This window comes from Uranotaenia lowii, unplaced genomic scaffold, assembly GCF_029784155.1.
Source record: "Uranotaenia lowii strain MFRU-FL unplaced genomic scaffold, ASM2978415v1 HiC_scaffold_340, whole genome shotgun sequence".
Lineage (NCBI taxonomy): Eukaryota > Metazoa > Arthropoda > Insecta > Diptera > Culicidae > Uranotaenia > Uranotaenia lowii.
In genome coordinates, this window is record NW_026598246.1 from 6,667 (window position 1) to 32,554 (window position 25,888).

The window sequence follows — 25,888 nt, forward strand, 5'->3', positions numbered from 1 at the left end:
TTGTCACAAAAACCATTCAAGCTCAGTTCCACAGAAGATACAAAAATTATGTTGATTTTTCAGTTCAAAATGTTCAATTTTCCCATACAAACATAAAAGTCATAAATATAATCAGTGGTCAACGGTTGTAACTTATTTGAAAAGGGAAAATAACACTCGATTCCTATGAATTTGTAATAACATCAAACTATTTATGAATGATGATTCCGATCGAAAATTATCTTCTTAGATCCAGCTCCACGAACAGGAAGCCGCACAAACTTCCCATTCAATTGATATTGGATCAGGATGTCGAGTAGGTAGCGCAATCCCGCCACAATGTAGAAAGAATGAAATGAATGAAATGTAGTTTCATACCGGGAGACATAACATTTATGGAACCTACAACAGCAGCATTTTTTCCCTGCTTCGTTCAGCAACTTGATAACATCGCCCGTGTGGCTTCACCTGGGATGGAAAAACCGCTCAAGTTGTCAGATCGTTTGTGGAAATCGCTTGTTGCTAAAAATAACTTCTGCAATCCATGCTGGCTGGATCCTGCTGTTTGCCGTTTCGAAGTCGTAAATTTACCTACACATAAATACCTCACACACTAACCAATCAAGCATTCCATTTTCCAACTTTTCCACCAGCAGCGCCGTCACGCGTGTTTGGAATGCACAAAAGTGCTGCCATCCTGCAGCTTTCTGATTGAACCGATTTCCAGTCCTAGATCAAATCCGGAAGAATGTGGAGGAAGAAATGTGAAAGCAGCACGTTGCAATTCATCCCGCGTTCATACAACTGAGAACGATATGTTGGGACAGGCCGATGCAAATTTGTTTTCACGTCGTCCTCAACCCTTTTTAGGCATGGAATGCGCAAGCGTAATGCCTCTAGCCCTCACTATTTTTGCCGGCAGTCTGGAGTTGATGCATTCTATTCGACAACTTTGGTTCCTGTTTCTTCCTGGAGGACACAAAGTGCATTTGCCGGCTTCGTATGTTCACGCTTTTCACAGTACACGTCGTCTCGGTGGCACAGCTCTGTTCCGGTGTTGTTGAAGTGCAGACGGCGTGAACACTTCACATGTATGATTTTTGGGACTTGCGAAACATGAATATGGAAAGCGACTAAGATATAGATACATTGATTTGCTAAAGATTTTCAATTAAATCGTAAATAATGTTTAAAGATTCTGGATATATATTTTTGACTCTCTGGAGCCACTTTTTTAGTGTATCGATAAGTTTAAGATATTGAAAGATGTATATCAAATTGTTATTAAAAATTTTAAGGAAAAATCTACCGTGCTGGAAAAGACAACAATAAATAGATAATCTAATAATCATTTGCCGAAATCCCTTTTACTCAAAAATAGCTTGTTTGTATGCTGACACATTCAGGACCGCAAAGAAATCTGAGACAGAAAACATTAAAATTCAGCATAGTGTATCTCAGAAATCACTGGACGGATTCCTACAAATTTTGCATCTCTGTATGTATTGATTTATTATTTTTACCACAGAACCAACACCTTTGCAAAATCACGAAATTTTACATAGATTCACCTAGAAAAACCAATTGGAATCTGGTTGGAACCTTTTCACGAGTAGGCATCTCGAAGAATTTTTCCTCTTAAATTCGGTTTTAACAGAAATTTCTTTGTACATCAGGACACATCTGTCACACTGAGAAAAACCAGGTTTTACAGATTGTGATCTATGGAACGAATTCACTGTATAGTTAAGGGGTCTGCATTCAGTTATCCTCAATAACCATAGACTTTTTACCATAGTTGAGATCAAGGGTTCCACTCCGATGCTTGGTTTGAACTTTATGAGCATCCTAGAATGGCCCCTAATACTTTTCAACCATTTGGACAAAAAAAATCAGAAAAAATCAACAGTTCATGAGTTTTCAAGTCGAAAAAATAGAGAATTTCGGATGCGATTATGCAACATTATTTTTACCACGTCTTTTTGCATCGTGAATATCTCAAATACATGTTAACTTAAAAACTTTAAAAGTATATGCAAAATAGTCCTTTTTATAACCCTCACAAAACTGCTCAATTTTTGCATATCCGAGCTCTAGTACCCACCGAAATGAAGTGTCCGGATACTAAATGATCATAGCCTTACAGAGTAGAGATGTACCTAATAGTTTTTCAACTATTCGGCCAAACGAATATTCGGCCGAATATTCGGGCAATTTTCTGTTAAATTATTTATGGAAATACGAGAGCAATTATTTTCATTTCCTTATATTTCTTCCACCTTAATGCCTCTCATGTTTTTTAGTTGATTTTTTTTTTCAATCAGATGATATAATAAGATGATGTAGCACACGATTTTTTTCAATGACTGAAAGGACATCAGATGACCTGTCGCTTCTAGGGTAAGGTTGCCAGAATTTATTCAGCACCTATACGGACCGGATAAATCCGGGCTATTTAAGGTAAAAACTTGGCAAAACTCGAGCATTTGTTTTTAAAATTGTCGACCAAAAATCCGGGCAATATCCGAGCAAATTTGATCAAAACTATAATCAAGAAAACAAAATTGAAAAAAAAACTCATCAAAACTTATCAGTATATTTTATAACGTATTTTAGACTTACAAAAATAATTTCAAGATTAGTTTTATAAAATTGTTTTTTTATTATTAGTTTTAGAAAATTTCGTTTTGGACGCATAAATTAAAAAAAAAAGTGCAACACAAATGGTTTTTTGTATGATTTGGCAGTTAAGTGAATAAATCCGGGCAAAATCCGGCCTGTTTTCAATTAAATCCGGGCAACCGGGCCGGAAACGATTCTAAAACGATTTTCCACAAAAATTTCGGTCACATAATTGATTTCCAGGCGTTTTGGGGTCTCTCATTAAGACTTTTCAAGAGTTTTTACGATCCTGCATTAAAATTGTGGTCAATGAATTATTCAAGATCGCCACAAATTTTTGCACGTTTAAACATTACATAACTAGGTTGTATCACTGAAAATTCCATCAATTTTCATCCATCCGTTCAAAAGTTATTCACAAATGAAAGTGTTGCATATTTTTCGAATAGAGTCCTTAATCCTCTGACTCTGAGAGCCTTCTTTCGACAGTAATATTCAAACCAACTGATTTTAAAGGAATAATCATATCCTCAACACGTATATTCCTGGCTAAAAATAATATGAGGCATAGCCGTAGGAATGGGGGGAGAGGTTTGATAGCTAGCCAACACCCCCCCCCCCCCCCCCCCATGAGGGTCTAAATATGCCAAACAAAGTATTCTTCTCTAAACTAACAATTACAAATTCCAAATCAAATTTTGATCAACGACGCAAAAAGATTCAAAAGTAACTATCCCGGCTTAGAACCTCGAAAGAATATCGAATTCCAAAAAGATAAGACTAAGCTTTCCAAATCGCACATATTTTGCCCAATTGTTTGCCCTTTATCTGCATAATCAAACAAAAATTAATATTGAGTCATTAAAATTTTATTTTTCTTGCTTCAAAATTTTTTGAGTAAATTTTACATAAAAATTAATAGGAACGATTTTTTTTAGAGCATGAAATATGATTAAAAATTGACTGATGTATTTTGATAAACAAAACTCAAGTGTTTTTCTGCATGATTTTTAACTCATCCTTTCGGAATAAGAATAGAAAATATTCAAAATAACAAACCATTTTTAGGATTTGGAAATTTACATCTGATTCTTTCGCAGAATCTAAAGAAATTTTTATAATGGTGATCCGGAATTGAAAAATCTGAAGCAGTTTCATCATTCGCAATTTTCCTTCAGATTTACAAGTTGAATTTCGAATAAATAACTGAAAAAAATAATTCACATTCAAAGCCCTCCATTGAAAATTGAGATAAAAGATTTATGGTTTAGTAATCTGAACCAAATTTCGCTTTTTGACTCACAATTAGTAAGAGTCATTACCTGGAACTTTGATTCAAAAATCGTTTTCAAAATTGGAACTCAGATTTCGCACTCGAGAAATCAAGATTCTAATTAAATTCAAAATTAAAATTTAATATTCAATCAGAGTCAGTTTGGATCACAAATCACAAGAAATCTCAAATATAATTAATATAAATATTAATCTCTTACCTCAAATAATCAAATAGACAAAAAGAACTAGCTTAATACTTTCTTATTTAAGCAAATATAAAAAGGTTTTTTTTTTTTAATTAGATCTTCAAATCCCCAATTTATTTTTCAAAACTTCTTGAAAAAATGGCAATTTCTTGGACTTATTTTCGAAAGTTAAAAATTAAAATTAAAAATCTTAAATAACTGAAACCTGTATAATTATATTCAAACTTAATTTTTTTTACTATTCTTTATGTATGCATTTCCACCAAAATGTTATAGGAAAAATGTTGTTACCAGAACCCTCTCATGAGCCGGTTCTCCCTACGGCCCTGTATCTTAGATGGATCTTCAAAATCTGATCGGTTCCCCTTCAATATCTTGCAAGATAAGATATCTGGATGTGTCAAGCTACCTACAAGATAATTTTGCTAAGTTGTTTAAAGTGAAAACTTAAAATATGTTGGTGAAAAGCAACGGTACTTTTGTAAAAAAAATTCTAAGTTTGCGCAATATTTTTTCCAACCTAATTCACATATGGATCAGTGTATCGGCCCTAAAATGAATTAAATACATGTTCCGGTATGTTTTATCAACTTTTATTGATATATTTGCTGATTTCCTGCAATATTAATTACTTTTTGGGACTCCATTTTTGCTGACTGCTGTTTTAAGCAAAAGACCTTCATTTACCAAGGCATTACAAAGTGTGGGTTGACAAGAGTGAATATTATTTTCACAACTGAGGGTGTACTGAAAATTTATCATAAATTTTCTGCTTTCACTTGAATATCAGTCCCAAACACTCACCTTTAAGCAAAAATTCGGATTTGAATCCCCTTTTTTGTAGCCAAAATATGCGAAACAAAAACACACTGTTCATATCTACTGTTTTGCGTACTTGAATTCGTGTGTAAAGTTTAGTTCTTTTAGAAATGGGACACTTTCTTTTGCTAATAGCTCGTTTAATAGTAATCGAACATTCAAAATTTTGACAGCATTTTGCTGCCTGTTAAAAGTACTATCAAACCTATTTTTTCTCAAAATTTTGAATTTACGCGTTTCTGAGATATTAACGATGCAAGAGAAAAAGAAAAAAAAAATTAACAGTTTCCTTCAAAATCCATCATTTTCAAATTGATAGCTGAAAAAACCGTTGATTATTCAAAGAATAACTGTGTAAGCGTATTGGAAAAGTATGCAAACATTGGCAAAAATGTCCACGAAGTTTAAATCAAGCATTGGCTCGTTATGAGTCATTCAAACCTAACCTCAAACAACAAGTTTTTGCTAGCTCCAGAGCTCGTAAACTGTATAGCCGGTACCGAGGCAATGAGAGAGTTGATTTCTGATGGACGACAAAACTTATAAAACACCCTTTTTCAAACAAATTTCAGCGTTTGAATCCTATTACATGTCTGCTCGTGGCAAGGTCCCATGCAAATTAAACTTAGTATTTGGTGGTTGTTTTGTATAAAATATAATGATTAGCTAAAAATCTGCTCCTGTGGAAAAGTACAACAAATTTCTAAAACGAAATCTTTGGTTTTCGCTGTTTTTAAAAGCCAAAAAAGAGTAATCTTGAATATACCCTCCGATACCTACGATCTGTACTAATTGATTATCCTTTAATTTCAATTTCATGAAGGTTTTACTTTGTTATTGACAGATTTGTCCAGCAGAAATTCCATTAAAAACACTTTTAAATGGCTCAAAAATAATCAAGTTTTGTTAATTTCGAAACAGCTATATCAACATAATTGCCCTTAGTTTCTTAAAAAAGAGAAGTATTGGACTGAAAACTAGCAAAAATTGAAGGAGGAGGATGCAGCCACCTCAAATACAGATTAGACGAAGTATAAGTGGGAAAAACTCATCAATATCATGATTGAAAAAAAGTGTGCGTCGGCCTATGGGGGGTAGACATTTTTCACCAAAACGATAAACAATTTTTTTAATTTTTTTCATGAATTATCAAAAAATTACCTTCATAGAAAGTATTTCGATCAAACAATGGTTTTCGAGATACACGCATTCGTAATTGTTCCATTTCTAAATGCTCTAAGCATTAATCAAACAGTGCAGTGTTTTTAGTGAAAATTTTTAAAAAAGTTTAGTTTATCTATGTATGATTGTTTGTTTGGGTCTGAACAACAATTTCTAGAAGAATAAATATTTTTTAATTTTTTTTGTAACGGCCCCCGGTATAATTGATTTTTTTTTTTCATTTTTGATTTAAAACTTTTTATCTATTGTTAACGTTTAATATTGGTTATATAAAATTCACTGAGAAATAATAGGTAGCAATCCTTCAATAAATGTTAACTTTAAGGTAAATACGGATTTTCTTAATTTTTTGTTGATAAATAGCAAAAATTAACACTCATCTACCCTTTCGTCTTCTAAATATTTCTTCCGATACTTTAATCTCTGGAGCCACTCAATTGACTTCTTTATTTTTAAGATATTATTTAATTTTAGTTTAGCACATATCGTTACAACAAAGTTGTGTTAAAATTAAAAAATTGATAACGATACCCTTTGAGACTGGAAAAGAGAATCCTTAAAAACCCAAATTCAAAAACACCCCATTTGGGATTTCTTAAAAAAAAATAACTCGTTTGTTGAAGAAACTACGACTATCTTTCGTTAAATTTAAATTCATCAGATGAACATTACTAAATCATCAAATACGTCTTTTAAGATTGTTGTAATCTCGAACATAAAGTGAAAAAGGAACGACGGATTTATAAAATTCCAAACACGATTTTATCCTAGAAAACTAACAACTTTTTCTCTTCCCTTTTTTCCGTACTTTACAGGCCTCCACATCCGAGCTGCTGAAATGTTTGGGCATGTTCCTGCACGATCGGTGCCGAAAGTTACGGGATTTCCAGGCTGGAGATGCCGTCATGTGGCTGCGGGCAGTCGACAGGAGTTTACTTATTCAGGGATGGCAGGTGAGTCTGAACAATCCATATTCGAAGCCCAACCAAGAAGGGTCACTCCGGAATGTGGCACAGCGCCCAACATCACACCGACTGGGTCGCGGTCAACGGGTCGTCTTGTTCCGATAAAAATAGAAACCGCCGGCCGCGTCAAGTGCCATGGCCATGAAACGAATGAAGCCCTGGGTTGCCCAAGAGTTAGCTAACAAGTTGAATTGTTGAGCCAGAATACCACACCACGTTGTGCTGGGTAGTATATTTTAATAAAATTGAGGTCGAGGATGTGACCTTTGGTTTGGGTTGGATGCTAATTCTAGAGGTGACTCAGAACCTTACATCTACAACTTCCATCAAATGTACACCGGACTCAATCCGGACCGGAAGCGGGAATGAAAGCAGAAGTAAATCAATTATTGAACATGGATGTTTGTTTGTCACTTGGTCTCCCCTTCTCTAGGGGTGTAGTAGGATATTTTTCAAAACGTCGGTGATGCATTGATAATAGAGATGATTAAATTCGACGATAACTATTGATTCCAACATGTTTTTGCGAACACGGATGATGCGAATTGCGTTTCAGATCTGTTTTGAGAATTATTTTTGGAATACATCTAATTTTGACAAGTTTATCGCTTTAGGATAATCCATAATCATCATCATTTGAATGATGATGAAATGAGATTTATTTTAAAGATTTGATTGGTTTTGTGTAGTTTTGACTATAAAATTGAGTTTTAATCATCAACCAAAACTTAGAAAACAAGGGTTCGTAATAATGCGGTGTCCTGAAAAATATGGGGATGTTAATAGAAAGTCATGACGCATCTTATGGAGCATGAATTACTGAACGAAAAAATTTCAAAAACAACGTTTAATATTAATTTATATCGAAGAGGGAGTCACTCTTTTCGTTTCTCAGAGACATGAATTTAGTTCACACTTCGGCTGACAAACTATAACTGTAACTTATCAATAGAATGTGGACTAAAAGCGCTCGATTTTACATCAGAAACATGGGTCAGTCGATTTCTTTTTTAATTTTGTAAACTAGTATGATGCACTCCTACACCGCACACGAAATATCATCGAAATGCAAAAAAAATCACATTCAATTGCAAATACCTCACCACAGTAAACTCGTATCGCGTTACATTCTTCAACAAACTTGTTCCTTGTTGTTTGAACTACTTTGAACTATATAGATTGCTTGAGACATGTTTTAGAACATCCGGAGTGAAAGTATGTTGATTTTTAATACATTTTGCCAAGAATCTGCACAGAAATTTGAAGTCTATTGTGCCAACTCGTGCCTCACCAACTGAACTGAAAGCTTTAAGAATTTTTAACTGAATTAACTGAAAGTTTAAGAATTTTTTTTACCTTGTGGTACCAATTTGGGAGGTGCCGCGTCAAAAATAAGGATTTTGAATGTTATGTCAGTCTAATCTATCTATACATATATAGAAAAATGGATTTCTATTTGTCTGTCTTTCTGTCTGTCTTTCTGTCTGTCTATCTGTCTGTCTGTTCCCTATGGAGGCCGAGGAAGTTTCCTATTATGGCTGGACACCCCTCCCTCTCACAGTAAGGGGGAGGGGTCTCCCAAACCAAAGACAAATGCTTGCATAACTCGAGAACCAATCAAGTATATGGTATTAAATTTGGCGTGGGAGGGTATTTCAATACGAAAAATATTGTTATGATTATTTGAGATCCCTCCACCTTTCTAATATGATGATAGGAAGGAGGAGGGAGTCTCTCTTACAATTTCTTACACAACTCAAAAATTAATCAAGCAGAAGAAATCAAATTTGGTATGGAATGGTATTACGGTACGAAAATAGCTCAATGAATATTTTACACCCATCCCTCTATCCAACGGGGAGATATAAGAGGGGGGCTCTCTTATAATTCTTTGCATTATTGGTGAACTAATCGAGCAAATGGAACCAAATTTGGCATGGAAGGATATTGGGATACGATAAACGATTATATGATTATTTGGAACCCCTCCTTTCTTCTAATGGAAAAATAAAAAAGGTAGGGGCTTCCATTATATTTTTTAGGATTGAAGAACAAATCGAGCAAATGGGATCAAATTTTGCATGGGATGGTATTTAATGTTTCCCTGAATCTTTGGCCTCACTTTACGCTTCCAGTGGGGAGAACTCAATTCACGAACTTATCTAAGAAATGGAGGATTTTTGGATACGAAAAAATGGGTCTGACTATTAAAAACGCCTACCTCCTTCAAGTAGGGGTTTATGGGAAAGAGAAACGGGGAAGGGAGAGGCATACAATCATGGCATTAATCGCTCTCTTATCGATCGAAAAGGATTATCCCTTTTGGGACTCTCTTTTTTCAAGGCAGAGTAAGAAAGTAGATAAGTTTTTTTTTTCATATTTCATTTGGCATAACTCGAAAACTTTTCAAACAAAGGAGCTAAATTTGGCAAGTGACGTTATTTAGATAATAACAATGTTTTTTTGGAAAAATTTTTTTGGTTTCAGTCAAATTTTTTAAGAATAACAGCATTTTCCTATTTCATCCGACGTTTCGGCGTAATATATTCCGCCGTCTTCAGGGTTTTACTGTAATTTGTGAGTGTAACAATGAAAGGTGTTGTGTAATATGATTTTTGTTTTGCTTACTAGGGTGCTATTTCTTGTCAAAAAATGATGTGTCTCAACTTCTCTCTTTCCTATTCCGTTCGAAGGCGAAATACATTACGCCAAAACGTCGGATGAAATAGGAAAACGCTGTTTTTCTTAAATAATTAGGCTGAAAGCCAAAAAAAGTTTTATCAATAACAATGTTTTGATGGAAGTTCGTAAGTCTTTCTCACTTTAGAGGGTGGCGAATACATACCCACAAAACATAAATTTTGGCATAATTAAAGAACTCATGGAAATTACGAATACTGTAAAAATATAAGATCTTGGAAAACACATCTATTGATCAAGTTTTTCTGAATAAGATGAAATCATTTCTAGCTGCAGTTCTGATTTTAAAATGGTTGTTTCTTATTTATGCTGACAATTTATTGTACTATAGGAGCACTTCTTTCTAAGGAAAAGGGAGGAGGGCTCTTTTTCGAATTTGAAGTAATTCATGATAAAATTAGTACAAATTTCATGTAGTTCCGATCAAATTCGGTACTAATGAAGGTCCTGATGAAATGAGATGATTTACCGATTTCTAATTCTCTTCCAACTTTTGTGGATGCTCCCATACAAAACCAACGTAAGCTTTTTTCATGAATCGGAGAATTTCAAATGGATGAGATGATGTTTGATTGATGAGTTTTGATTGAATATTTTTTCCGTGCTCAAACATATAATCTACTTGAATAATGTCAAAGTAACTTCACTAAGTTTGGTATACAAGTCAGATGAAAAACAAATCCTCCCAATTTCACTTACCACTAATTTCGTTCTAAAGGGCGGGAGACTGTTTAGAATTAAACCAAAAAAGCCATTTCTCGAATATTCAATAACAGAAATGAAAAACTTGATAAAAATGTACAAAATCAATTAACGGTGGTTAACTTATTTTAAAAAAAGATAAAAATGTAAAGAATTTCCAAATATTCTCAAAATAGTATTAGGTGTTTAGAGAAACTTTTCTAAGAGAATAGCAATAACAAAAGTTGAAGGTCAATTCTTCAATTCACATAAAACAAAAATCATTCATTTCTAAATTATCTTTAGGATCAATGACTTAAAAAAAAAATAAAATTTATTAACTCATCTATACTGGGAATTCTTGCAAAAAGGTCGTTTTTTGTGAAAATGCAAGGAATATGGTATTTAAGATTGAAATGTATTACTCTATAAAACAGAATTTAATAAATTGAGCCAAATGCTAAATTCAAAATCAGATTTTTTTTTCAAAAACAAATATTCTTTAGAAGGTGATGCAAAGCACTCCGGGTCAGCTAGTGTTCATATATACCCCACTTAACCCTATAAGGTTTTGGATCAGCATCAGGAATAATATCAATATCAGCACTGGGGATCAGAATCATATATGATCCAGATCAGGATCAAAAACGGATCCGGATGAAAATCAAAATTAGGAAAAAACCTGGGCGTCCATGACAGCAGTGGTGTTAAAAATAACGCAAAAAAATCAAACGAGAAGATAGAATGTCTTTTAAAGTGAAACAGTTTCGCGACTCGTAATCCATTCGAGAATTTCAATTTGCTAACCATTGGTGGATTCCGTCTTATCTGAAAATAGGCATCCAAAGTTTTTTATGTTTTCTTAGCATGATTTTCACTGTTAACTATTGCGCTTTTCGCATGTTATATGTAGAAGAATAATCAAAAGATTATAAAGCTCACAATAAAAACATTCATTGTACTAAATTAAGCACAACACATGACTAGTTCCCAAATATCAGTTTTTCATGTCGAGGTTTTAAATTTCTCCGCTTTGATTTTTTTTTTGTGGTCTCCTATGCTGAATTTAAATACCATGTATTAAAACAAGTTCAAATACATCTAATGATTTTTTACGACAGGCGTCTTAGTTTTCTGTCATTTAATATGAGCAAAAAAATCAGTTCAGTGTCAACCCCATTTGACATTATCTACTAGCGGAAATTTAAATTTTCTAAAAGCACTTAGGGAGGAGTTCGAGTAGGCGTTGACACGCGTGGACGTCAAAATTTTTCGTTCCGTGAAGCAGTCGCTCCAACTAAAGAAGTTAAAAGTATGAAAAAGGAAGATTCAAATAACTGCTTAGTGTACAAAATTGTGAAAAAAAAACAATACGATGTGGGAAGAAACAAATCAACTTCAGAAACTTTGGTTGCAGTAGGTTCCGATTGCGGATTCCGAAGCGACGGTTCCGAATCAGTGAACACCTTGTCCTGTCGATGAAAACCTATTTGGTGAGATCCAACCTTTTCTCCGATTTCAGACTTTTACATTGAATGATTTTTATATAAACTAATTGAACATTATGCACCATATTCATAAGCATAAGAAGCGTTTTGTAGGAAACTCCATGCTGTATTCCTCCTCTTGTTCCAGTATCTTTTGTGGTATTTACCACACGGTTGGCCTGGCCGTAATGATACCTACAATGCATTAACGTGTCAGAAGTTATGTTGAAAAGAAAAAATGAAGGGTGCAAGTCTTTGAGTTTCAAGGATGCTCACCAGTTTTGGCAATGTTGGTAAAAGAAAAAAAAGAAGAAGAACTCACAATGCATTTTCGAGCTTTTCGACTTCGACGTTTCGAGGGATGTTTCCCAAAGAGAAGTTATAAGTATATTGAGAAATCGTTAGTAAGATATAACTTTGTGTAGTTTAATTTTAATTTTAGTCATCATTTTGAGCTTTACTTGGTCTGTTGATTAGAACTAAATAAATGCGAGAATTCTGTTGATCGACTGTTCAAAGCAATTAACTATTCTCAATCTTAATCGATAGAAAACAACATAAGGATCAAATTTTTTTGCAAGGAAATTTCTTTCTAAAAAAAATTCGAACTCAATATTAAAGTTTTTAAGTTTATACGAAAGAAGTCCTTTATCTTCCGAATAATTTTTAGTTTTAGTAGGTTTCATTTATTTTGACATTTCAATCATAGAAGTTCTCTGTTCCCTTCATTATCATTTGTGAGAAGTCTCAGCTAGAATATTTTTGAAGTTAACTCTACAGTATGTGTCGTTCTATCATCAGAAATTTGTTCGTTGGTATTATCAGTTCTACGAAGATTTATTTTGCATTTTTACTGGATCTGCAGTAGAGGTTTTTACCGGCAATAATGGACTGAAATCTCATCATAATATGATTTTTTTCTTGCAGCGGAAGTCTCAATCCACCGTAGAATAATATTGCATAATTCTCAACCATCAGAAATCCCAATCCTCTGGTGAATTTCATGATTTTTCACTGTGAAAAATCTAGCCCAAGTACCTTAGGGTTTGACTGGTTAAAATAATCTTTCAAAAATGCACTGTTACAATACACTGAGTCGATTTGGGGTCATTTTTGAATCTCTCGAAATCTCTCGTCTAAAAAGCTTTGTTTTTGTTCAAGACTCATCCATAATTTTTTGCAAAAATTTTAAGCAACGTTTACATGAGTAAATTTGAACTTTTATGTTTGTATGGGAAAATTGAATATTTTGTACTGAAAAATCAACATCATTTTTGTTTTATCCGTCGAATCGAGCCTGCTGATGGTTTTTGTGCCAAATAATAAATTCTTGAAAGGAAATTCCACTGAACAACTCTGTTGAAGGCCGTAACTTCGTATTTTATTTGTCAAAAAAGTTATTAGCTGTTGAACAGGGGTATGTCTTTTTGCATTGATAAACAATAAATTCTGCTTGAGCTTCATGAAGTATTGCAAGAAAAGTAGTCATGTAATTGCTCGCTATTCACTCAGCAGTGATGTCAATGGAATTTATTATTTTCGAATTCCAAAAGACATGCCCCTGTTGAACAGCTAATAACTTTTTTGACTAATTAGATACAAAGTCACGGTCTTGAACAAAGTTGTTCAGCGAAAAATTTATAAATTGGCACTAAAACCATTTACAGACTTGGTTTCACAGAAGAAACAAAAATTATGTTGATTTTTCAGTATAAAATATTCAATTTTACCGTACAACCCTAACAGTTCCAATTAACTCAAGTAAACGTTACTTAAAAATTCTGCAAAAAATCATGGATGAGTTTCAAACCAAAAGGAAGCTTATAAGACCCCAGGGCTTGAGAAATTCAAAAATAACCCCAAATCGGCTCAGTCTACTGTGACAACTCTCGTTAAGTGTTCTTAACCATTCCATATCAAAATACATATTTTTACCAACTGAACAAATTCTTCTTTCTTTAAAATATCATTCCTGTTTCTTAACACAGATAATGTTGTATGTAGTGTCAACTTTTGGTAATTTTTAAATTATGTTGTTCCCTTTTTTAGCAGTTCAGTTATCCCAATCCACAATGTCTTTTAATTTTATACCTGTATATAGAGATCTTAATCTAAGTTCTTCTTCACGAGTTTCACAACTCATAGCCCAAACTTTTTCACGATTTGGAAATTCAAAGAAGACTTAAGAATTGAAATGATTTGGTTATAATGTTAAAATTTTGATCGTTCCACAATACATGGGTAGATATATAACAACAATCTAGTTCTTAGATTTTCCATTTTGGTGAACTAACTTTCTGAAAATCTTTTGATGGCTTAAAAACTATCTTTCAAGAGTTAAATCACATTTCAAAGAATTTCCAGCTCCAAGCAAAGTCACATTTCGTTTATGCCCACTTGCGAAGCTTTCTCCTTCTCATCATTAAATCGTAATTAAAAGGTTTGAAATCATCAAAAAGTCGAAAACAACACCAAAACACCGCCCAGCTAGCTAGCAAGTGGGTGGGTGGAATGATGGATATTCAGCAAGTCGCGAAACTTGCCAGACCATGGCCGGCAAAAGTACCCCCGAGGGGATTCGAAACGACACAATATAAACCTCTCGCGCGCCCCGCCTTTTACGGTCCTTTTTAGTGGATCATTTTCGGAATCTTGATTTTAGCAACCCCTCAAGCTTGAGCCTGAGCCGCAATTTCTCGGAACGACGAAGAACAGCCCACCCCGGTTTTCCTGTTTTATTTTCGTCGAATGGAGGGATGAGTAATCACCACTTAGGACCAGGGGGTATCTTCATCAGATTTTCGAGCCACACTACGTCCATTTGGGAAATAGTAAAATTTTGACCCCCGGCCATGAAATTAAAAAAAAAAAGTCGGTGAAAGTCGGCGCGATTCGTTGGGCTGAAAAATGGGAACTTTATGCATTCCGGACACCGGACGCAACGGAGCTTTGCTATTCTCTCAGTAGGACAGCAATTTGGAACGCATCCTTGGCCGGCTTGACCTTAACGAACTGCAGTACAAATGACCAAAAAAAAGAGACAGGAAAAAACTACCCATGATGTCAAGAACGGATCCGCCATTAATCAAAGGGACACGGCCATTTCCCATACAAACTGGGAAAATAGTACCCAATTAAATTGCTCACGGCTGAGGTGTTTCCCCAACCATCGTCATCAACATCAGAAAGAAAGATGAAAAGATGAGGCAGCGTAGTTTTTTTTTCGGCAATGAACTCTCTCGCTTTGCAGTTGTTATTATCCGTCAGCCCGAAAGTCCGTAGAACCTACCCAATAGTGGGAAATCAGCGACTCGGATCAAATGGTCGGGATACGGTTGGAAAACTTTATCAGTGGAAGTCCGGGCGGATCCGGGTTGGCTTTCCTTTCGAAACGGTAGGGAAAAGTTACATACCCGAATTTTCGGAGCTCAATAATAGGAATGTGAAGCTTACCGTTTTTTATCACAAAAAAACGGTAGATTATTGGAAAAATAATCCTGGACCTTATGTCACGAATGATCAGGCGCGGTCCTATGGGGGGGGTGATCGGGGTGATCACCACCCCCCCCCCCCCCCCCAAGCGGCAAAAAACCGTTACGAAATACTCGCAAATGCTGGATTTTATATAAAAACTAAGAACTTTTCATAGTAGGTGTACTTTCGAATTCTCAAATTTTTAAGAATTTATTAATCACTTAATAGCTTAAAATTGAAAAAAGTCGGTCCGCCAAACAAAAACAGCTGTAACTTGCTATTCCCTGGAACGAATTTCATCAAATAACATTTATTGAGGTACTTAAAGCGTTGAATTAGAATTTGCTGACCATATACGCTACCGGCCATAAGTTTGGAATCACCCCCTCAAAAACGAGAAAATTTGTTTAGTCATAACTCAGTCATCTTATGACATATTGCATTTCTTTTGATCTACTTCTAAAGTCTATGATCAAAACCTTTTTCGTTTGTTTCGGAAAAATGTATATGTTAACTTAATATGACTTAAACTGAGTTTAAAGTTGGAAAATTTCAAAAAATCGCCCTTTATATTTCAGGGTAGGGTGGACCGAATTTCGAAATACGAGTTGCATTTGCATTTTTTTCATGAATGTCAAAATAGATTTTTTAAATTTTCTGCTAAAAATTTGCATAGCGCTTTAAACAGATAAAATGGCTACTTAAGTTATCGTTCAAAAGTTTGGGCTCACCCCTCAATATGGTGTAACGGCAAAAAGTTTGGGATCATGCGAAACATGCAATTTATTTTCGTGCGTATCTCTGTCATCAAACAACGTATCTCTAATCTGATAAGTTATATTTAATGCTCATGAGTTGTTTTCGCCTTTTGGATATTTAGTGTAAATGTTTTTTGAGACTAACTTCGTAAAAATTTTAAATAATATAAGTTGAGACCCTCAGAGCCAAAGGGGTATAAGTGACAAAATGGTCGATTTTGAGTTAATGATGCCAAACAATTCTTCATATTTAAAACTATATTTGGTGATTTTTTCAGATTTTTCGAATTTTATTTACATACTATTACGTTAGAGAGCAAAACACAAATTTTCCAAAAATATATGGAAAATGACCAAACACAACAACTTTAAAGCGTGTTTTCTCGAAATAAGCTTTTATGCACTTATACCCCTTTGGCTCCAAGGGCCTCAGTTTCTTTTTGTTAAGTAAATCATTTAGTTTTCTTTTCAAATCTTATTTACTGTGATATTTTACGTCTTTCATTAGCTTTTATGATTTTATGCTGCCAAAAGGGTATGGCTTGAAGGGCCTCATTCGATTTGAGACGTTATCACAATCAAACAATTTGAATAATGATCAATAGTTTTTATAAAAAAAATCAATTATTTAATTTAAACCTTTCAAAATTAGGTTAATTAAGTAAGAAATGGTTACGATAATGTTGATCTGAGACCAAATTATGATTAAAATTATAAAACTAAATTTCAATTATGGGGATTTTATGGTAATAAAGAATAACATTAAAAATGTGAAACTTAGATAATTGGTTGAAACTTGATAGCAGTTATGATTGAAATTCTATACAAAGCACGGAAAAATAGTGTTTTTCACCTGCTTTTATAAATACTGTAGCTTTGCAATTCTATCATCACTTTTAAAATATTACTCACAATGGTTTTTTTTTTGCAGAATATTCGGTGATGCAGACGGTACTTATGAACACATTTTAAGCTTATTGACGATTTTTCATGTTCAGAATATTCGTTTCACCGAATACTTGAAAAAGGCCAATAGTTGCTATTCGGACATTCACACTATTCGGTACATCTCTAATGAAATCTATTCAATTTTCGAAAAATACTGAAAATACTACTTTTGAAACTAGAGGTGATGGATAAAATCTGAAATCGAGTTCAGAAATTTATTTCCAAAATCAATTTTTAAAACATAGGCTCCAAAAACTTGCCTATTTTTTTTATTTTTACCAGGTGAGATAAAACTATTCCGTAATCCCCGACTATTTTCTCGAAAAACAATACAATCGCTTAAGTTGAACATCTGAAAGACATTTTTTTAATTTTTGACCAAGAAGGCTGGATTTCAGAATTTACACCAATTATATCGCAGATACTGTTTTAATCTTAGCTACACAATATTATTTAAAATTTGAAGTATTAATCCAGCTAAATTTTTAAGGTTAAGAAATCCACTCTGAATCTGAAAGTATGGTTATTCCAATTGCAATTGATTATGAATTTTCACTGAAATTTTTAAATAGTTTAAACTTTCAGAAATGGACCCTTTATTTAATATGTTTTTATTAAAAGGGGCCGTTCACATATTACGTAACGCTATTTTTGGTAATTTTATAAGATTTTCTATCGAAAATTCACAAACCGTTACAAATTGCTATACCCTCTCCCCCCCTAAACGCGTTACGTAATATTTGAATGATCCCAAATATTATAAAAAAAAGTTTGAAAATTGAGAGCATGAAGAAAACAATCGACTTTTCACTTTTTTCATAAATAATTCGTTGCAAATTAGTAACTTTTTCTTTGGATTCAGTTCCAACAAAATTAAAAATCTAGTATGAAAGCTTGAAACTCAAGAAAAAACAAATGAAAATGAAGTTTAAAAAGCTTCATACCTATGAATGTGATTTTGATGATCTTATTTTAGAATTAAATTTATATTTAAAAATTGAAGAATTTGAACAAGAATTGATAATGATTCCATACGTTCGAACAACGATTCAGCGAAATACTCCAGAAAAATAATTAAATATTCAGTTTTTAATTCATAACAATTATTAACAAACACTTTTCTCAAATAATTGTTTTGGAATCGTTGCAAAATGAGAATCATTAAAATTTTTGGTGAGTGTTTTTCCCTTATATGAAGATTCTCAGTAAAAATATTATGGATTCCTTGAAGATTTTTTTTACATTTTCTTCTAAGACAATGTGTGTTCAATTTTCATTTGTGAAATGACATTTAAATCGGAAAATTCTTTAAAGAATTCTTAAAGTTATAATTACTAAACAGCCAAATGTAAAATTACGAAAATTATTTTTTTATCAACACTTTTTTGCTGTAAACATCTATGATTCGCATTTAAAAAAAAAGATATAGATATAATGAAGAAATTTGTTAAATGTTTTCACTATTTTTCCTTGATTTCAAATTTTTCAAATAACAAACCAACAAGTATACAAACCTCCTAAATACACCTACCCCTCTCCTCCATCCACCACTATGATTCTCAAAAATAAACGTTTTTCCGCCAGATATTTACGATCCTTCATATTGACTGATTTTTGAAAATTTGGAAAATCACCCCCCCCAAGAGCAAACTCTAGGACCGCGCCTGCGAATGATTGCATCAATATATGTTTTCAATTTGTGTTCATGAAGGTTTATCAATTTTAGGAGAGTTGTCGGAATAACTCACTTAGAAAAAAACTTGGTGTTTTAACCAAATAAAATTGATTTTGATTCAAAAAAATATTCTATTGAAAAAAACCTCTTTCTGTTTAAAACAATGTATAATGAATTTTATTCCAAAGAAAAAAAAGTTGAAACAAAAAAATAATTTTTTGAACTAAAAAAAAAAATTTAACTAAAGATTTTTTTTAATTTTAAGGATGAAAAATTCTTGTAAGTAAAGATTACAAGAAAAGGAATTTTTATGTGTCCCAGAATCAAAGAAATTTTCTTTGTCCTAAAATGTTTGCTTTCGCTGCGTGTACAACCTATTTGGATAAATTTCTTTCAAAAGAAACCAAATAAACAATGAAAACTTAAAAAAATAGCACCGTTAATAAATTGGAAGTTTTTATGAGGGACTGTTATCGAAAAAAATGCAACACTGTCATTTGTTGATTATAATATTTTAATCGCATTGCGGCGAGATAAATTCTAAAGTAGAAATTTAAGACTTTGTGAGATACAGTCAGTGAAAAAAGTTAGTAAGTGCGGTTATATTCGCTCTAAACACTATTATCAATTAGTATTTTGATGCTTGATTCTTTCTACTGAATACTACAAAAGGGAACAGCATTTTTGGAGCCTGAGCTTGGATGATATCGGCATCCTGAATTCAAAAAAAATGTCAAATGTTGTCTATCACACTAGTTTTGCTGATGTGGCCCGTGGAAATTTCAAAATTGGTCAGTTTTGAGTAAACTCGATCTTTAATGATCTTTGATCAAAGCTGATTTTTAATAAATATATTATCTTTCACTCAATCATGGATATAGATCTTGTTTAGATGTTCTTGTTTCAGAGATAAAGGGTGTTCGGATTAAACGTGGTCGGACTTAATTGCGTGTAAATCGATATTTTGTTTATTTAAAAAAAAAGTCAAAGTATCTTTCGTTTTGAAGTTTAATATGATGGAATAATGGATAAGATAATAAGATGGAAAAAATGTTTAGTTAAGATTCCGGTTGACCTAGTCCAAATAAGCAAGCTTTTCATTTGACGCCTGCCATCACATTTTGTACAGTCACCTTATCCACTTTCTTCGCCGAAGAACGTCAGTTTTCTGTGAACTGCTTGTCGCTGTTAACAGTTTTTTGGGCCTTTTCATGGTTTTGCTTAGACATCGCCCAATATTTTTCGATTGTGCGAAGTTCTGGTGTGTTCTTATCCTTATCAGGTTTTTTTCATGAACGATTCGAAACAATACGGCGAATTTAAGTTGACCAATTTTTTTAACCGATCACCATATATTCTTGGGCACAACCTGAATGTTGTTAGCGGCATAACACTCCATGGCCTTTTTTCATAACGGCAGGATGACAATCCGGTGAAAACAGCACAGACAAGTCATGTTTCTTCAGGAATTTCCTAGTTGAAGGTCCCGGCTGCAACGAAAGTGTCGCTTTACAAGCCTCATGTACAGATAGTTTCCCGAACGAAATATTTCTTGGAATACTTTGATAGTTTAATATGCTTGAAAATGACTGCCACCTTTCCTCATCCGGTTGCTGCATAAAACTCTTGTCCGGAAGCTGTCTGAAGTCTGCTTTGGCGTAGGTTTCGTCGTCCATTAAATTTTGTCTACAATGCATGTCGTTTACAGCTTTTGAGATCTTGATTTGGCCGTGAGATTTTGCTTTTTCATTGCGATTAGCAGTCACTACCTTCTTAAAAGTCGATAGTCCGGATCGTTTTTAACCTTCATGCTCGGTTGTATATAATATTTTCATCTTATTAGCGACATCTCGAACGGAAAGTTTTGCCTGAAAGTGTTAGCCACTCTTTTGTGCGTAACTGCAGCTCCCGGATTTCGATTTCCCCCAGATCCTGGCTTCCTAGTTGTCGAAATACGTTTCCCGCAAACTTTTATTACTTTGGTGACGGTTGATTTCGCCACATTCAACGATTTTGCTTTTTCTGCGTGCGTGTAGTTTGGATTTTCACGTACAAAATTATGATTGGTAGCTCCTCTTGCTTGGACCCTATTTTGAATACTAAAGACTTAATGTCGAAACACACACACCTACAAAATGAGGGGTGTTCAGGTTTTTTATATGAATGATTAGAAAAAATACAGCGAATTTGAATTGACCACTTTTTGATCCGAACACCCTTTACAACTTTGTGAAAAAATTAAGTTAAAGAAAAAAATAATGAAATGAAAACTTCAATATCTTTTTTCTCAGAAATCAAAATTACGCGTGTTCTTCGGAAATATTTATTACTAGCTGATCCCGTACGAACTCCGTTTCGCTTTCAACTTCTAATATGTGATAAGCGTGTGTGTGTGTGTGTGTGAAAGGTAATTGGTATGTATTTTTACGATAATATTGAATAAAATTTAAACAGTATTTTTGAACACACCCTTTTTATTGTCTATCAAACTGATGTTGACTGTCGAAAAGAACACCCGTGTATGAATTCTAATGTTGATCGGATGCACAATCATGCAATTATTGCAAATACATGAAACAGTTGATATGAAATCAGGATTTGTTTGCCCGTTTTGTAAAACTCTCAAAAATAATTTTTTGTCTCGATCCGATGCATAAAAAAGAAATTTCTGCAAAAGTTTTAAGCAGGACGACCCCTTTTTCTGTTCTTTGATACAAAATTTTAAATCAGGAATAGATCATTCGTGCTGAGAAACTTCCGTGTATGAATTTTCACATAGATCCGATACTCAATAACAGAATTATTGATGAAAAAAAAATTATATGGATAATCCTTTTTTTCGTTTGATTCAAAATTTAAATCCAGGAATCGATTGTCCATTTTGTAAAACTCGCGTGCATAAATTTCTGACTCGATTCAATGCATAGTAATTTATTCATTGCAAAAACATTGAACAATTAATAGGGACGATTCCCTTTGCTGACCTCTGCACAAAATGTGACTTCTGAAATCACTTGTCCATGCTGGAAACCTCCCATGTATCTCCTTGTTTTCATTAAAATTAGATGTACAATCACGACAATATTGCGGAAATAGTAAAAATTTCGTATGGATGACCCCCTTTTCCGACCCCTGATTCAATAGTGGACACCTGAGATCAATTGCCCTTCTCTCAAACCTACTGTGTGCAAAATTTGATCTCAATCGGATGCATAATCACGACAAAATAGCGAAAACAGTAAACAGTTAATATGGACGACCCCTTTTGCCGACCCTTGATCCAAAATTTGACACCTGAAATTAATTACTCGTCCCTTAAAACTCCCATGTGCAAATTTTCATCACAATCCAATGTGTATTGGCGTCAATATCGCAGAAACAGTGAATAGTTCATATGGAAGACCCCTTTGGCTGACCCCTCACCCAAAATTAGATACCTGAAATCGATTGCTCGTCCCTCAAAACACTCATGTGTCAATTTTCATAGCAAACCGATCTATAATAACGCCAATATAGCCAAAACATTATTTGTGTTGTATGGACGACCCCTTTTGCAGACCCAATACACAAAATTTGATAGCTGAAATCGATTGCACGTCACCTTAAACTGCTTTGTAGAAATTTTTATCTCAATCCAATGTATAATAACGTCAATATCGCTGAAACAATGAACAGTTGATATGGACGACCCCTTTGGCCGACCCCTGTTCCTAACTTTGATACTAGGAATCGATTGCTTGTCTCTCAAAACACTCATGTGTAAATTTTCATCTCAATCCGACGCAAAATAACGTCCATAGGTGATATGAAAAAAACCTAGCAATTGCTTTTGCTAAACTAAATCGAGCAGTCGAGCAGTCGCTTAAAGCAATTGCTTCGGTTGATATGAATAAAGTTTTTTTTGACAGCTGTTTTCTCTGTCAGGAGCTTTTACTTTTAGAACAAGCTAATTTGGTATGAATAAAGCCCAAATCTGAAGTAATCGCTCGACAAATCTCCTAGCAATAGCTTTATTTTCTAAGCATGCTCGGTAGCAGACTTTTCCAATAAAAAATTCTTTAGCAATGTCATGAATTTATTAAATTAGCAATATTACACTTCAATACAATTCAAAAAGGCATTTTCAACATGGTTAAAGAAAACTCGGAGTGATAATCCAGCTTTTTTTTTCATATTCCTGTCGTTGTATGAAATGATTCGTCTAAGATGAAACTAAACAAATCAATCAGTAAATATTCTAAATTAAAAATTCCGGCTAGAGTGGAAGAAGTCTCAATCGGCTTGAAGTTGGAAGAAAATTGTAATAATTTAAAACATAATTCAGACTTCCATATTTATATGATTTTTTTATAATTCTAAGATTAAAAAAAAAATTAAATTAAGATGCGCGCCTATTGCCTATTTTTTACACATCGGATTATCCCGATTCGAATACGTGTGGGAGAGCTATGATAAATGTTAAAGTTAGGCCATTTGTCGTTTGACTATATTCGAATATGTATTCATTTTTCTTTAAACATCAACATACGAGCACGCAATAACCAAAAACTTTCCGGTCGTTCTTACACCCACCATCCGCACCGTCGACTTCATGGCTATTTTAGCCGGACTTTTAAATTTTCTGATCGTCTTTTTTCATTCAACTTTAGAAAACTTCAGATTCTGCTGGTTGGATAGCTCTATTTTTAGAAGCAAAAGCTATGTTCTAAGACTTTAGTACACATCCGCTAAGCAAATGTTTATTCATACCAAACTAAGCAAATGCTTTGGGCTTTTGCTTTGCTTGATTTCGAGCTAAGTAAAAGCTGCCGAAGCAATTGCTAAACCTTATTCATACCACTACATATCGCGAAAACAGTACTTGTCTTGTATGGACGACCCCCTTCAGAAGGGGTCATCCAAAAATCTGAAAACGTTTTTCATCATTCCTGGTCCTAATGAGCATCCATGCCAAATTTAAGCTCTCTAGCTCTTAAGATGGCTGAGTCTATAGAGGACAAACAAACAAACAAACAAACAAACCCACAGAAATTGCTTTTTATATATATAGATAAAGTGAAAACCTTTATTTTCAAAATATTTGTAGATAATTTTCTGTACAGCTTTACCAAAAAAGTGCTCAAATTAATTAAATAAATTTTTACATATTTTCAAAAGCTATCGTGAAAACAAGAGCAAACAAAAAAAAACTTAAAGAATATTTGGAATCAGCGCCCTAAAATTAATCAAAATAACTTCTCATATTTTTTGTTATTCGGATTTTTTTTTAATTTTGTTGACTTGTGCCATTTATCACGAACGTGCATTTATCTTGATTCCAAAGTTTTATACATACAACTTCAAGATATAATCTGAAGATATAATCTGCTATAATCTCTAATCTACCATATTATTTGATTATCAAGATTCGATTTCAAGACAGTTGGCAGAGAAGACAAAGATGCTATCTACTACGCTGAGACTTGCTGGCTACTATGGCACCAGAATTACATTGATTCGAAATTTAAAAAAAAAAATATAATACGATAGTTTAAGTTATATTTTGGAAATAATTTTTCTATCAGCACGAATTTTTCAAAAATCGATATGTTTTGCCAAAAATCGGTATTCGGAATATACCGATTTTTTTATCAAAAATTTCGTCAAACTTCTATATAAATACCGGAAAATCGGTATTTGTGGCATCACTGCTCAGGAGTAGGCGTTGGAGAGAGACTTCCTAGAAAATTCGTGTTCCGTCAAGGGATATTTAAACAAAGTAGTGCCGAGAGCCATATTGGACTTTTATTGTGGCGTCACAAAAACGATTGCATCGAAAAAATGTACGAGAATGACAGAAGTTTCGAAGGAAATACATTTTAGAACGAGGATGATTACCAAATGCATGATGCTATGATGTTTGTCGGTCCTTTGAAGGTTGTTTTATTTATATTTTCCTATTTTATTATTGAATACAGTGTCATCGTTAAACTAAAACTTGCGAAAATGAAATAAAATCAGCTTTTAAAAGATCTATCTGGTAGTAGTTGAGTGTTCAACTGGATAGTGGATTGTCATGATTTTTATCCAACCGGTTTATCAAATACAATTCTTATGCAACTGTTATACAATTAACATCAATAAATGATTGTTCACTTGGTTTACTAAAATGCCAGTAAATGATTGTGGTTTTGTTAAAAAATAATGTTTTTGTTTACTTTATCGTCATAAGAAGCTTAAACTCAGGTGACTTGAACATTTTCATGATAGATTTTGAATTCATTCTAAAGTTTCGCAAATTTAAGTTGGGGAAATGCACCATTTTTTTCGAACTTCGATAGTCTATTTTATAGGAAAATTTCTTGAAAATCCGACTTTTTAAGTGCCGATCTTGACGAAGAAGAATCCTCCTCGAATAACATGCCTTCAAAGTGGAAAATTTCCTACATATTCTTCGAATTATCATCGAAAAAGTCAAGTTTCTTAGTAAATTAACAAATTTTTCTTCTTCAAACGTCACAGTCTGTACCAATACTTGAGCAGGACTGTCCTGACACTACCTTCTTCGAATATTCCTTGGTGTTCGGAAATGTTTTGCCAAAATCTCTCTTGTCAAATTTGTCTCATTAATCTACCGACCGACTAAACAACTGAGATGCATGACTCGCTAAACGAAATTTATCATCGAAAGTTTAAATTTGAGTGATTAAAAATCTTTAAGAAAATTGCTGACTTTTTGCCAAACAGTAAAAAACGATACAAAAACGATCCAGCGAATTCCAGTCTTCCTCCCCTAGGTCGCCGCCAATTGTGGAGTGGAAGACCGCCACAAATTATGGCTAAAGAGAGACATGTTCAAAACACGAAATTCTCTTCACACATAATCTTATTTTACCACATTTTTTACAATTGCTTGCAAAATGAAGTTCGTACGGGATCAGCTAGTTTTGAAATAAAAATGACTCTCTGGAGCCACCATAGGACGACATTTTAAATCAGAATTCTGTCAAAACGGCTCTAGTGAAGTGAAGAGAAAGTTTTATCATCTCAAATGATCCAAACTAATTCGTACACTTCCTAAATCTGTTCCACGGCCGCACTGGTGTCATTCATTGAAACTTCAACTTTCACGAACGAA

General features: G+C 33.7%; 1 protein-coding gene across 1 annotated transcript in view; it reads left to right on the forward strand.

Annotated features, from left to right (window-relative positions):
- The first annotated feature begins 6,898 nt into the window (after positions 1-6,898).
- The window catches only part of LOC129759955 (cyclin-dependent kinase 5 activator 1-like), a 31,679-nt gene continuing 12,689 nt past the window's right edge, over positions 6,899-25,888 (forward strand). The window contains exon 1 of the mRNA XM_055757537.1: positions 6,899-7,036. Coding sequence (XP_055613512.1) covers positions 6,932-7,036 — 105 coding nt within the window. The 5' untranslated portion in view covers positions 6,899-6,931. The remainder of the gene's footprint in view (positions 7,037-25,888) is intronic.